General features: G+C 39.7%; 1 protein-coding gene across 1 annotated transcript; it reads left to right on the top strand.

Moving 5' to 3' along the window:
* The first annotated feature begins 219 nt into the window (after nt 1-219).
* LOC128657909 (gastrula zinc finger protein XlCGF8.2DB-like) lies at nt 220-1,174 on the top strand. Its single transcript, XM_053712336.1, has one exon. The coding sequence runs from the start codon at nt 220-222 to the stop codon at nt 1,078-1,080; it is 861 nt and encodes a 286-aa protein (XP_053568311.1). The 3' UTR covers nt 1,081-1,174.
* The last annotated feature ends 9,939 nt before the right edge of the window (nt 1,175-11,113 follow it).

Here is an 11,113-nt window from a genome sequence, read left to right as displayed (position 1 = left end):
GCAGCGAAAGGGTCTAGTTGTCACAGTGTCTACTACAAGTGTAGGGGACTGACTAAATCAGAACAGTTTATTTGTTCTCATGATAAAATAATTGTGTAATTAATAACATTACTCCCATTGTGTTTCTTATTGACAGATGAATTCACAAACTGCAATAATCCTAGTCATGATCAGAGTGCAGATGCTTCTTTACATTTTCTTCAAAATCAAAGAAGCCACATGGGAAGTTTATGTTCTGAATGTGGGGAATGTTTTCTTAAGAAATCACATCTTCTTAAACATCTAAAAATTCATTCAGGAGAAAAGCCATTTTCTTGTCCTATATGTAGGAAATGTTTTAACCGTAAAAACATTTTTGTTGCTCATCAGAGAATTCATACAGGAGAAAAAGGATTTTCATGTTCTGACTGTGGGAAATGTTTTACTCAAAAATCAGATCTTATTCGTCATCTGAAAATTCATACAGGGGAGAAAGGATTTTCATGTTCTGTCTGTGGGAAATGTTTTACTCTGAAACTAACTCTTATTAGGCATCAGAAAATTCATACAGGTGAGAAAGGATTTTCATGTTCTGACTGTGAGAAATGTTTTAATCAGAAATCAAATCTCATTACGCATCAGAAAATGCATACAGGGGAGAAAGCATTTTCATGTTCTGACTGTGGAAAATGCTTTACTCAGAAATCATATCTTATAAGGCATCAGAAAATTCATACAGGGGAGAAAGGATTTTCATGTTCTGACTGTGAGAAATGTTTTAATCAGAAATCAAATCTCATTACGCATCAGAAAATTCATACAGGGGGGAAAGGATTTTCATGTTCTGACTGTGGGAAATGCTTTACTCAGAAATCATATCTTATAAGGCATCAGAAAATTCATACAGGGGAAAAAGCATTTTCATGTTCTGACTGTGGAAAATGCTTTACTCAGAAATCATATCTTATAAGGCATCAGAAAATTCATACAGGAGGGAAAGGATTTTCATGTTCTGACTGTGGAAAATGTTTTACTCTGAAACCAACTCTTATTAAGCATCAGAAAACTCATATTAAAATAAATCCGAGTTTAACCTCCTAAGTGCAGGGGGTGGCATGTAGTTGTCACCCACACAATACCAAGTGGTGATGATGACTGCATGTGACCCCCTGAGGCGCACAGTTTTAGAGCTGTTTGAGGGCCCTTCTACACCTCAAGTGTTTGAGGTGACCCCAGGGTGGATTTGATTTAAATCAAAATGGTTTAAATCACTTGTCTGTAAGACTGATTTAAATCATGGTTTTTATTTTTAGAATAATATCTTTTCAGAATATATTTTTTCCAGTTATATCAGACCATTACTAAATTGGTTATTAGATATGCATAGATTGATCATTTAAATAATTGAAATTATTTAGAGGTGAACGATCTCCAGTTTAATTGGTTAATCATTCATATTTGATCAACTTTTCACCTGTACTTTATTGGATGGATTAAAATGATTACATTAATAATAATAATAGAAATAGTTTCATTTTACTAAAACAATAACGTTATTTTTCATTTTTAATGCTTGTCCTCCCTCCTCACACTTAGGTCCTTGTGCAGATCTATTCCACTCCAAACAATCTTCTATTCAGTAAACTTCTTGAAACTTGATTTGCAGGGGAGCAATGGCATTAAAGGAAAGTAATGTCAAAATTAAAGTTTCATGATTCAGAAAAACATGCAATTTTTAACAATTTTCCATTTTAAATCTCTTATCTAATTTGCTTTGTTCTTTAAGTATCCATTGATGAAAAGCCTGCATATGTAGGCTCACTCAGATGCAATGCACTACTGTGAGCTAGCTGCTTGTCACTGTCTCAGCCAATGTATTCAGATACGCCCCAGTAGAGTATTGCTCTCCTTCAACAAAGGATTCCAAGAGAATGAAGCAAATCTGAAAATGGAAGTAAATCTAAAAGTGGTAGTCTCTATCTGAAACCCAAAAGTTATCTTTCATGATTATGTCCCTTTAAGGTCTATTTATCAACTCTGTATGGTATGTGAAGAAGGGGCATGTTATTTCTGCAGATTCAAATTCACAGTTTAGAGAACTACAAAACCAATCATATCTTCGATTGAAAAATTGTCCAAAATGATCTGACATAAACCTCATGAATATAATGATTTTGTGAATGGATTAATGGAATTAATTACCAAAAAAAACAAAACATTACAGCCATGAATATACAGCATCTTGCTATATAATTAAAAATGAATCTGTTTCAGGATGAATAACCTTTGGAATATAATATCTATCTTAAATAGCAACTATCTTTAGAGAGATTTTTCATCAAAAAGCATTTTATGTTTAAAAAAATCCTATTTAAATAAAAACAATTTTTTTTTTTTTTTTTAAAGAAAATCTTATTTTTTAATTAAAACAAACTGATTTGTATCCACCCTGTGTGACCCAGTGTATTTGCCATACTTGGGTGTGGGTGTGGGGGGGGATCTAGTGCCCCTATATAGGTTTGAATAGTCAAGTGATCACCTGGAGCCTCATGTTCAGATCAAAGTTATAAATATAACCAAAAGCTCATTTCCTTTTGAAGTTCAATTGATAATTTCTATAGAAAAGCTCCATGTTATTTTTAATTTCTGCTTATTTTAGAAATGTTACTTAATATAACTATAGACCCACAACAGTTTTGACTATAGAACTGAGAAAACACATCTCACTGTATTGTTTACAACCTTGTTTATTTAAATTGTAATAAAATGTGCCTTTTTTCACCTTTTGTTGTAGATTTCTCACATATGATATAGATAAAATAATGGTATGGTTTGAATCTGCTGGGTCTGCTAAAAAACATAACAACAAAGCTAAAAAAAAAAGCAATAATATTTAGTTTGTGTGGGTTTGCCACTGACAAATGACTTCTAGTAGTGTTTAATTGTGAGCAGCATCTAAATGCTCAAAGTAGCTCAGATAAGGGGTGTGAAATGGTTCAGCAGCTAAGGGGTGAAATGTGGACTAAACACTTTGAGATTGTAATATAAAATGTGTAATTATGTGTATTAAAATTACTTTACCATATACTCTCATTATTTATTTTGTCCCCTTTTCCTGTAATGTAATTCTGAAAATTGTTGGCTTTCCAATTCCCATGAGTTTCTATAAAATAATGGGAGCAGCCATGTTGTATCTTATGTCTCTCTAATCTCATCTGTTTAGGATAATTAGGGACAGATGAAGTGTACAAACAATCTCTGCGTGGAATAGAGATGCTTTAAACCCTGTTATATAGTTACTTTAACACCACACACAGCTTTAGTTTGCACCATACTTTATCTGTTCATCATTGTACTCAGCAGAATCTCATGAAATCTGATCACAAAACACTGATGTCACATTTCTTTCATGTAAATGGCAAAAGTCCATGAGCTAGTGACGTATGGGATATACATTCCTTCCAGGAGGGGGCAAGGTTTCCCAAACCTTAAAATGCCTATAAATACACCTCCCACCACACACATACTTCCGTTTTACAAACTTTGCCTCCTATGGAGGTGGTGAAGTAAGTTTGTGCTTGATTTCTCTTGTTAAGTGTAGTCAGTCCACGGGTCATCCATTACTTATGGGATTATATCTCTTCCCTAACAGGAAGTGCAAGAGGATCACCCAAGCAGAGCTGCCATATAGCTCCTCCCCTCATACGTCATATCCAGTCATTCTCTTGCACCTAACTAAAGACAGGTCGTGTGAGAGGACTGTGGTGTTTTAAACTTAGTTTTTATTTCTTCAATCAAAAGTTTGTTATTTTAAACGGCACCGGAGTGTGTTGTTTGTTCTCAGGCAGCATTAGAAGAAGAATCTGCCTGCATTTTCTATGATCTTAGCAGACGTAACTAAGATCCACTGGCTGTTCTCATACATTCTGAGGAGTGAGGTAACTTCAGAACAGGGGAATAGCACGCAGGGCCCCCCTGCATGGAGGTATGTGCAGTAATTTATTTTCTAAGGAATGGAATTGACTGAGAAAATACTGCTAATACCGATGTAATGTAAGTGCAGCCTTAAATGCAGTAGTAGCGACTGGTATCAGGCTGATGAGTATGTATGTATACACTGTAGTATTTTTCTGGGGAATGGAATTTCACTCAGAAAATACGGTTAATACTGAAGTAATCTGAGCCTTCATTACAGTAAAAGCGACTGGTAGCAGGCATTTTAATAACACTTCATAACTTTAAAATACATTTGCAAAACGTTTACTGGCATGTTAATCGTTTTTTGTGAGGTACTTGGTGATAAAACTTATTGGGCATGATTTTTACCACATGGCTGTCGTTTTTTCTGCATAAAAACAGTTTACTGAGCTTCTCCACTGTTGTACTATGAGTGGGAGGGGCCTATTTTAGCGCTTTTTTGCGCAGTAAAAATTCAGTCACAGTCTTCCCTTTCATCCTCCATGATCCAGGACGTCTCTACAGAGCTCAGGGGTCTTTCAAAGCTAGTTTGAGGGAGGTAATCAGTCACAGCAGACCTGTGACAGTGTGTTTGACTGTGATAAAAACGTTAATTAATACATTTGTTATCCGTTTTTGAGTATCAAGGGGTTAATCATCCTTTGCTGGTGGGTGCAATCCTCTGCTAACTTTATACATTTACTGTACAAATTTGGTTGCTATAACTAATGTAGTTCACTGTTATTCAACTGTGGCAGTTTTTTTTGTGCTTCTTAAAGGCGCAGTAGCGTTTTTATATTGCTTGTAAATTTATTGAAAGTATTTTCCAAACTTGCTAATATCATTGCTAGTCTGTTTAAACATGTCTGACACAGATGAATCTGTCTGTTCACTATGTTCAAAGGCCAATGTGGAGCCCAATAGAAATTTATGCACTCAATGTATTGATGTTACTTTAAATAAAAGTCAAACTTTGCGTGTAAAGAAATTATCACCAGACAACGAGGGGGAAGTTATGCCGACTAACTCTCCTCACGTGTCAGTACCTTCGCCTCCCGCTCAGGAGGTGCGTGATATTGTGGCGCCATGTACATCAGGGCGGCCCATCCAAATCACTTTGCAAGACATGGCTACTGTTATGACAGAAGTACTATCTAAATTACCAGAATTAAGAGGTAAGCGCGATCACTCTGGAGTAAGAACAGAGCGCGCTGATAATGATAGAGCCATGTCTGACACTGCGTCACAATTTGCAGAACATGAGGACGGAGAGCTTCATTCTGTGGGTGACGGATCTGATCCAGGCAGACTGGATTCAGAGATTTCTATTTTTAAATTTAAGATTGAGAACCTCCGCGTATTGCTAGGGGAGGTATTAGCGGCTCTGAATGATTGTAACACGGTTGCAATTCCAGAGAAAGTATGTAGGCTGGATAAATACTTTGCGGTACCGGTGTGTACTGACGTTTTTCCTATACCTAAAAGGCTTACAGAAATTGTTAACAAGGAGTGGGATAGACCCGGTGTGGCCTTTTCACCCCCTCCTATATTTAGGAAAATGTTTCCAATAGACGCCACCACACGGGACTTATGGCAGACGGTCCCTAAGGTGGAGGGAGCAGTTTCTACTTTGGCTAAGCGCACCACTATCCCGGTAGAGGATAGCTGTGCTTTTTCAGATCCAATGGATAAAAAGTTAGAGGGTTACCTTAAGAAAATGTTTGTTCAACAAGGTTTTATCTTACAACCCCTTGCATGCATTGCGCCTGTCACGGCTGCGGCGGCATTCTGGTTTGACTCTCTAGAAGAGACCATTCGCACAGCTTCATTGGATGAAATTATGAACAAGCTTAAAGCCCTTAAGCTAGCTAACTCATTTGTTTCTGATGCCGTCGTACATTTAACCAAACTTACGGCTAAGAACTCCGGATTCGCCATCCAGGCGCGCAGAGCGCTGTGGCTTAAATCCTGGTCAGCTGATGTGACCTCTAAATCTAAATTGCTTAATATTCCTTTCAAGGGGCAGACCTTATTTGGGCCCGGCTTGAAAGAAATTATCGCTGACATTACCGGAGGTAAGGGCCATGCCCTGCCTCAAGATAGAGCCAAATCAAAGGCTAAGCAGTCTAATTTTCGTGCCTTTCGTAACTTCAACGCAGGAGCAGCATCAACTTCCTCCACTTCAAAACAGGAAGGAGCTGTTGCTCGTTACAGACAGGGCTGGAAAGCTAACCAGCCCTGGAACAAGGGCAAGCAGGCTAGGAAACCTGCTGCTGCCCCTAAGACAGCATGAAGTGAGGGCCCCCTATCCGGAAACGGATCTAGTAGGGGGCAGGCTTTCTCTCTTTGCCCAGGCTTGGGCAAGAGATGTCCAGGATCCCTGGGCGTTGGAGATCATTTCTCAGGGATATCTTCTGGACTTCAAAGCTTCTCCTCCACAAGGGAGATTTCATCTTTCAAGGTTATCAACAAACCAAGTAAAGAAAGAGGCGTTTCTATGCTGTGTACAAGACCTCTTGCTAATGGGGGTGATCCACCCAGTTCCGCGGACGGAACACGGGCAAGGATTTTATTCAAATCTATTTGTGGTTCCCAAGAAAGAGGGAACCTTCAGACCAATCTTGGATTTAAAAATCCTAAACAAATTCCTAAGAGTTCCATCATTCAAGATGGAAACTATTCGAACCATCCTTCCCATGATCCAAGAGGGTCAATACATGACCACAGTGGACTTAAAGGATGCTTACCTTCACATACCGATTCACAAGGATCATTACCGGTATCTAAGATTTGCCTTCCTAGACAGGCATTACCAGTTTGTAGCTCTTCCCTTCGGGTTAGCTACGGCCCCAAGAATCTTTACAAAGGTTCTGGGCTCACTTCTGGCGGTACTAAGGCCGCAAGGCATAGCGGTAGCTCCGTACCTAGACGACATTATGATACAAGCGTCAAGTTTTCAGACTGCCAAGTCTCATACAGAGATAGTTCTGGCATTTCTGAGGTCGCATGGGTGGAAGGTGAACGTGGAAAAGAGTTCTCTATTGCCACTTACAAGGGTTCCCTTCCTAGGGACTCTTATAGATTCGGTAGAGATGAAAATTTACCTGACGGAGGCCAGGTTATCAAAACTTCTAAATGCTTCCCGTGCCCTTCATTCCATTCAACACCCGTCAGTGGCTCAGTGCATGGAGGTAATCGGCTTAATGGTAGCGGCAATGGACATAGTACCATTTGCGCGCCTGCATCTCAGACCGCTGCAATTGTGCATGCTAAGTCAGTGGAATGGGGATTACTCAGATTTGTCCCCTCTGTTAAATCTGGATCAAGAGACCAGAGATTCTCTTCTATGGTGGCTTTCTCAGCCACATCTGTCCAAGGGGATGTCCTTCCGCAGGCCAGATTGGACGATTGTAACAACAGACGCCAGCCTTCTAGGTTGGGGCGCAGTCTGGAATTCCCTGAAGGCTCAGGGATCATGGACTCAGGAGGAGAAACTCCTTCCAATAAACATTCTAGAATTAAGAGCAATTTTCAATGCTCTTCTGGCTTGGCCTCAGTTAGCAACTCTGAGGTTCATCAGATTTCAGTCGGACAACATCACGACTGTAGCTTACATCAACCATCAAGGAGGAACCAGGAGTTCCCTAGCGATGTTGGAAGTCTCAAAGATAATTCGCTGGGCAGAGTCTCACTCTTGCCACCTGTCAGCGATCCACATCCCAGGCGTGGAGAACTGGGAGGCGGATTTTCTAAGTCGCCAGACTTTTCATCCGGGGGAGTGGGAACTTCATCCGGAGGTCTTTACCCAACTGATTCATCGTTGGGGCAAACCAGATCTGGATCTCATGGCGTCTCGCCAGAACGCCAAGGTTCCTTGTTACGGATCCAGGTCCAGGGACCCGGAAGCGGTGCTGATAGATGCTCTGACAGCACATTGGGTCTTCAACATGGCTTATGTGTTTCCACCTTTCCCGATGCTTCCTCGATTGATTGCCAGGATCAAGCAGGAGAGAGCATCGGTGATTCTAATAGCGCCTGCGTGGCCACGCAGGACCTGGTATGCAGATCTAGTGGACATGTCGTCTTGTCCACCATGGTCCCTACCTCTGAGACAGGACCTTTTGATTCAGGGTCCTTTCAACCATCCAAATCTAGTTTCTCTGAGGCTGACTGCATGGAGATTGAACGCTTGATTCTATCAAAGCGTGGATTCTCAGAGTCAGTTATTGATACCTTAATACAGGCTAGGAAGCCTGTTACCAGAAAAATTTACCATAAAATATGGCGTAAATATTTATATTGGTGTGAATCCAAGAGTTACTCATGGAGTAAGGTTAGGATTCCTAGGATATTGTCTTTTCTACAAGAGGGTTTAGAAAAGGGTTTATCTGCTAGTTTGTTAAAGGGACAGATTTCAGCTTTGTCTATTCTTCTGCACAAACGTCTGGCAGAAGTTCCAGACGTTCAGGCTTTTTGTCAAGCTTTAGCAAGGATTAAGCCTGTGTTTAAGACTGTTGCTCCGCCGTGGAGCTTGAACTTAGTCCTTAACGTTCTGCAAGGCGTTCCGTTTGAACCCCTTCATTCCATTGATATCAAACTGTTATCTTGGAAAGTTCTGTTTTTAATGGCTATTTCCTTGGCTCGAAGAGTCTCTGAGTTATCTGCCTTACATTGTGACTCCCCTTACCTGATTTTTCACTCAGACAAGGTAGTTCTGCGTACTAAACCTGGGTTCTTACCTAAGGTAGTCACTAACAGGAATATCAATCAAGAGATTGTTGTTCCATCATTGTGTCCTAACCCTTCTTCAAAGAAGGAACGACTTTTGCACAATCTGGACGTTGTCCGTGCCCTGAAGTTTTATTTGCAGGCAACTAAAGATTTCCGTCAAACTTCTTCCCTGTTTGTCGTTTACTCTGGACAGAGGAGAGGTCAAAAGGCTTCGGCTACCTCCCTCTCTTTTTGGCTTCGTAGCATAATACGTTTAGCCTATGAGACTGCTGGACAGCAGCCTCCTGAAAGAATTACAGCTCATTCTACTAGAGCTGTGGCTTCCACCTGGGCCTTTAAGAATGAGGCCTCTGTTGAACAGATTTGCAAGGCTGCAACTTGGTCTTCACTTCACACTTTTTCAAAATTTTATAAATTTGATACTTTTGCTTCTTCGGAGGCTGTTTTTGGGAGAAAGGTTCTACAGGCAGTGGTTCCTTCCGTGTAAAGATCCTGCCTTGTCCCTCCCGTCATCCGTGTACTTTTAGCTTTGGTATTGGTATCCCATAAGTAATGGATGACCCGTGGACTGACTACACTTAACAAGAGAAAATATAATTTATGCTTACCTGATAAATTCATTTCTCTTGTAGTGTAGTCAGTCCACGGCCCACCCTGTTTTTTACGGCAGGTCTAAATTTTAATTAAACTCCAGTCACCACTGCACCCTATAGTTTCTCCTTTCTCGTATGGTTTTGGTCGAATGACTGGATATGACGTATGAGGGGAGGAGCTATATGGCAGCTCTGCTTGGGTGATCCTCTTGCACTTCCTGTTAGGGAAGAGATATAATCCCATAAGTAATGGATGACCCGTGGACTGACTACACTACAAGAGAAATGAATTTATCATGTAAGCATAAATTATATTTTTTATGATTTCTTCTATGATAAGCGCTTCTAAGCATTCTGAAGCCCAATTCCTCTCAGAGTATAGTGTTTGTCAGAGGAGTGTGAGTATTGCCTGTTGATTTTTATGGTTTCACTCATGGGAAATCTTTTTAAGGGTTCTCTGTTATCGGTCATAGGGATTCATCTCCTACCTCCCTTTTCAGATCGACAATATATTCTTATACCATTACCTCTGCTGATAGTTTTCAGTACTGGTTTGGCTGTCTGCTATATGTGGATGGGTGTCTTCGGTAAGTATGTATCATTATTTAAGACACTCTCAGCTATGTTTGGCGCTTTATGTATTAATATAAATTTTTATATGTATGTATTTACTTATATTTGCCATGAGTCAGGTCTATGTGTATTTCCCTTTGCAGTCTAACAGTTTCAGTATGAGAATCATGTTTCAGGAAGTTATTTTTTAATATTTTCTTTCCTGGGGTTTAGTCTTTTTTTCCAATTTGACTTGTTTTTCCTTAAATTTTGCGGGCAAATCTAGGCTCGCGAGGGCACAAAATGCTGTTATTTATTGCTTAATTTTTGTCGCAAATTTGCGTCTATAGTGTCTCAAGTTTTGGCATTTTCTGCATCTTTGTTAGGTTGTTTTGACGCAAAGTCGCATTTGTGATTACTCGAGTTGCGTCATTTACGGATGTTGGTTGGCGGCAAAAACTTTTTACTTTGCGTTGTGCGTCATATTTGGCGCCAAATATTTTTTATATTACCCCACTTTCTTTATGCTCCCTGCTCTCTTTATATTCTAGAGCGCTATGCTATTTGTTTTACTGCTTATTTAACATATGCATTTTTTTCCCATTCCTGAAACTGCTATATGAGGATATTGGATATTCAAAAAAAAAAAAAATCTTTTACATTTTGCAAGATGTCTCAGTCTGATCCTGTCTCAGAAGTTATTGTAGGAACCATGCTGCCTGAACACAGTTCTACCAAAGCTAAGTTTATCTGTTGTAAGCAAGCTGAGATTATATCTCCGGCTATATTATATAACAGTTGGCATGATAAGCTTTTGCATGCCGATAATGTTTCTATTAGTACTAGTACAGCATCTGTTGTTCCCTCAACATCTAATGTACATGATATCCCTGCTGATATGAAAAATTATATTGCTGATGCAATACAGAAGGCAATGGCCTCTATTTATCAAGCCGTCAACCGCAAATACGCTGGAATTCCGCAGCGTATTTGTGGCGAGGCTGATTCGCCATAGTTATCAAGCCCTACAGACCGGCAAAAGTAGAATATAGTGACGTAACATACGATCTGCCAGAAGGTGAAGTTGACACGTGAATGAGATTCTTCTCTCTGATGAAGATTTTGTATATTGCTTAGATATACTACACCGCCTGGTGCCATTTTATTTGTTTTTGTTGTTCTAGAGTCATCCTTCTTTTAACTACAAGCACATGAGCAGTAGTCCTAAAGATAAGTTTATGGGCTAAAATAATTATATTACTTGATTCTGTGAACACAAGTCTAAAAGGACTAGATACTTT

Source organism: Bombina bombina, chromosome 4 (genome assembly GCF_027579735.1).
Source record: "Bombina bombina isolate aBomBom1 chromosome 4, aBomBom1.pri, whole genome shotgun sequence".
Classification (NCBI taxonomy): Eukaryota; Metazoa; Chordata; class Amphibia; order Anura; family Bombinatoridae; genus Bombina; species Bombina bombina.
Note: the sequence above shows the minus strand (reverse complement) of the source record. Positions and strands in the feature narration are given on the sequence as shown.